Here is a 1,389-nt window from a genome sequence, read left to right on the forward strand (position 1 = left end):
TAAGATTTGTGATGTGACTGTCACACAGTGTGCTGACAATCACCATTTGTCTCTAAGATTTGTGATGTGACTGTCACACAGTGTGCTGACAATCAATCACCATCTGTCTCTGCAGAGCTGTCTTCTGAGGCCAGAGGGCTGAGGGTGATGGGAGTCAGGTTGTGGGTGCAGGTAGATTCATACCCATTTTCATTAAATATCTTGAGGACCCTGTCACATGCCCAGTCACCGTGGAGCACCTTGTGGGCCCTAGCACCCGACTTAACTCTCCTGCACAGCCTCCAAGGATTACCTTGCATAGGCTTGGCTGCCCTCTGAAAGAAGTTCTGCTCATTGAAAAGGCGCCCATCCTTGGAGTCCTGGGGGTGAGAGGAGGGCAGAGGCTGTTATACCAAACTCCCTTAGACAAGGGCCCCAAATTCTCAGCCAGACCCCAGGGTGACACCAACAGACTGAGTGTCTTCCTGTCCCTATATCAGGACAGTACTGAAGGATCCTGACTGAGCAGGCTGTGCTTCTCAGTACCCACCCCCTTGATTATTTCATGGTAAGACCCACAAGTTTGCCCTAGACATGTGGCCCTTAGCTAAAATTTCCCAGCCTCCTTTGCAATGAGGCACAGCTTCATGACCAAGTTTTGGCCAATGAGGACATGACCACCACTACCAGGGAATCCAGACCAACCTGGTCTCTGGCCTATGTATTGAGAACCAGTCTTAAAGAAAGAAAAAAAGAAAGAAAGAAAAGAAAGTAAAGAAAAAAAGGTGTGTCAGGGGCTGAAGAGATGGTTCAGTGGTTAAGAGGACTGGCTGCTCTTTCAGAGAATCCAGGTTTGGTTGCCAGAACCTACATCAGGCAGCTCACAACCACTTGTAACTCCAGCTCTAGGGGATCTGGCACCTCTTCTGGCCTTTGTGGGCACCAAACAAGCAAATGGTACAAAGATATACATGCAGGCAAAATACTCATTCACATAAAATATGTATTTTAAAGATTGAACACACACACACACACACACACACACACACACACACACACACACACCAGTCAAGTCAAATCTTTTAACTATATATGCTATTCTACCTTGGTTTTGAAGACCATAGCATTAAACACAGCCAGGTTTCTGCCCAACAGTCTTCTCTCTTTCTGTTCCCCTGGTCTCCCTTCCCTTCCTCCCCATCCTCTACAGCCCCAAATTCTTCTAGAACATGGCCTCATGTATCCAATGCTGGCCTCAAACTCTTGATGTAGCTGAAGACTGAATCCTCCTGCCTCCGCATTCTGAATGCTGGAGTGATGGCATGAACCACAGCTGGCTTGTGCAGTGTGCTGACAGACCCAGGGTCTGTGCACTGGCAGGCACTATACTAACTGAGGTGCACCCCAATC

General features: G+C 48.1%; 1 protein-coding gene across 4 annotated transcripts in view; it reads right to left on the minus strand.

Annotated features, from left to right (window-relative positions):
* Positions 1–1,389, minus strand: part of Vrk3 (VRK serine/threonine kinase 3) — a 29,405-nt gene that overhangs the window by 14,047 nt on the left and 13,969 nt on the right. For all 4 annotated transcript variants that reach the window (XM_026789115.1, XM_005366855.3, XM_005366854.3 and 1 more), the window contains one exon: positions 293–359. In XM_026789115.1, the coding sequence (XP_026644916.1) occupies positions 293–359 (67 nt within the window). The remainder of the gene's footprint in view (positions 1–292; positions 360–1,389) is intronic.

The sequence above is a fragment of the Microtus ochrogaster genome, unplaced genomic scaffold (genome assembly GCF_000317375.1).
Source record: "Microtus ochrogaster isolate Prairie Vole_2 unplaced genomic scaffold, MicOch1.0 UNK14, whole genome shotgun sequence".
NCBI classification, from domain to species: domain Eukaryota; kingdom Metazoa; phylum Chordata; class Mammalia; order Rodentia; family Cricetidae; genus Microtus; species Microtus ochrogaster.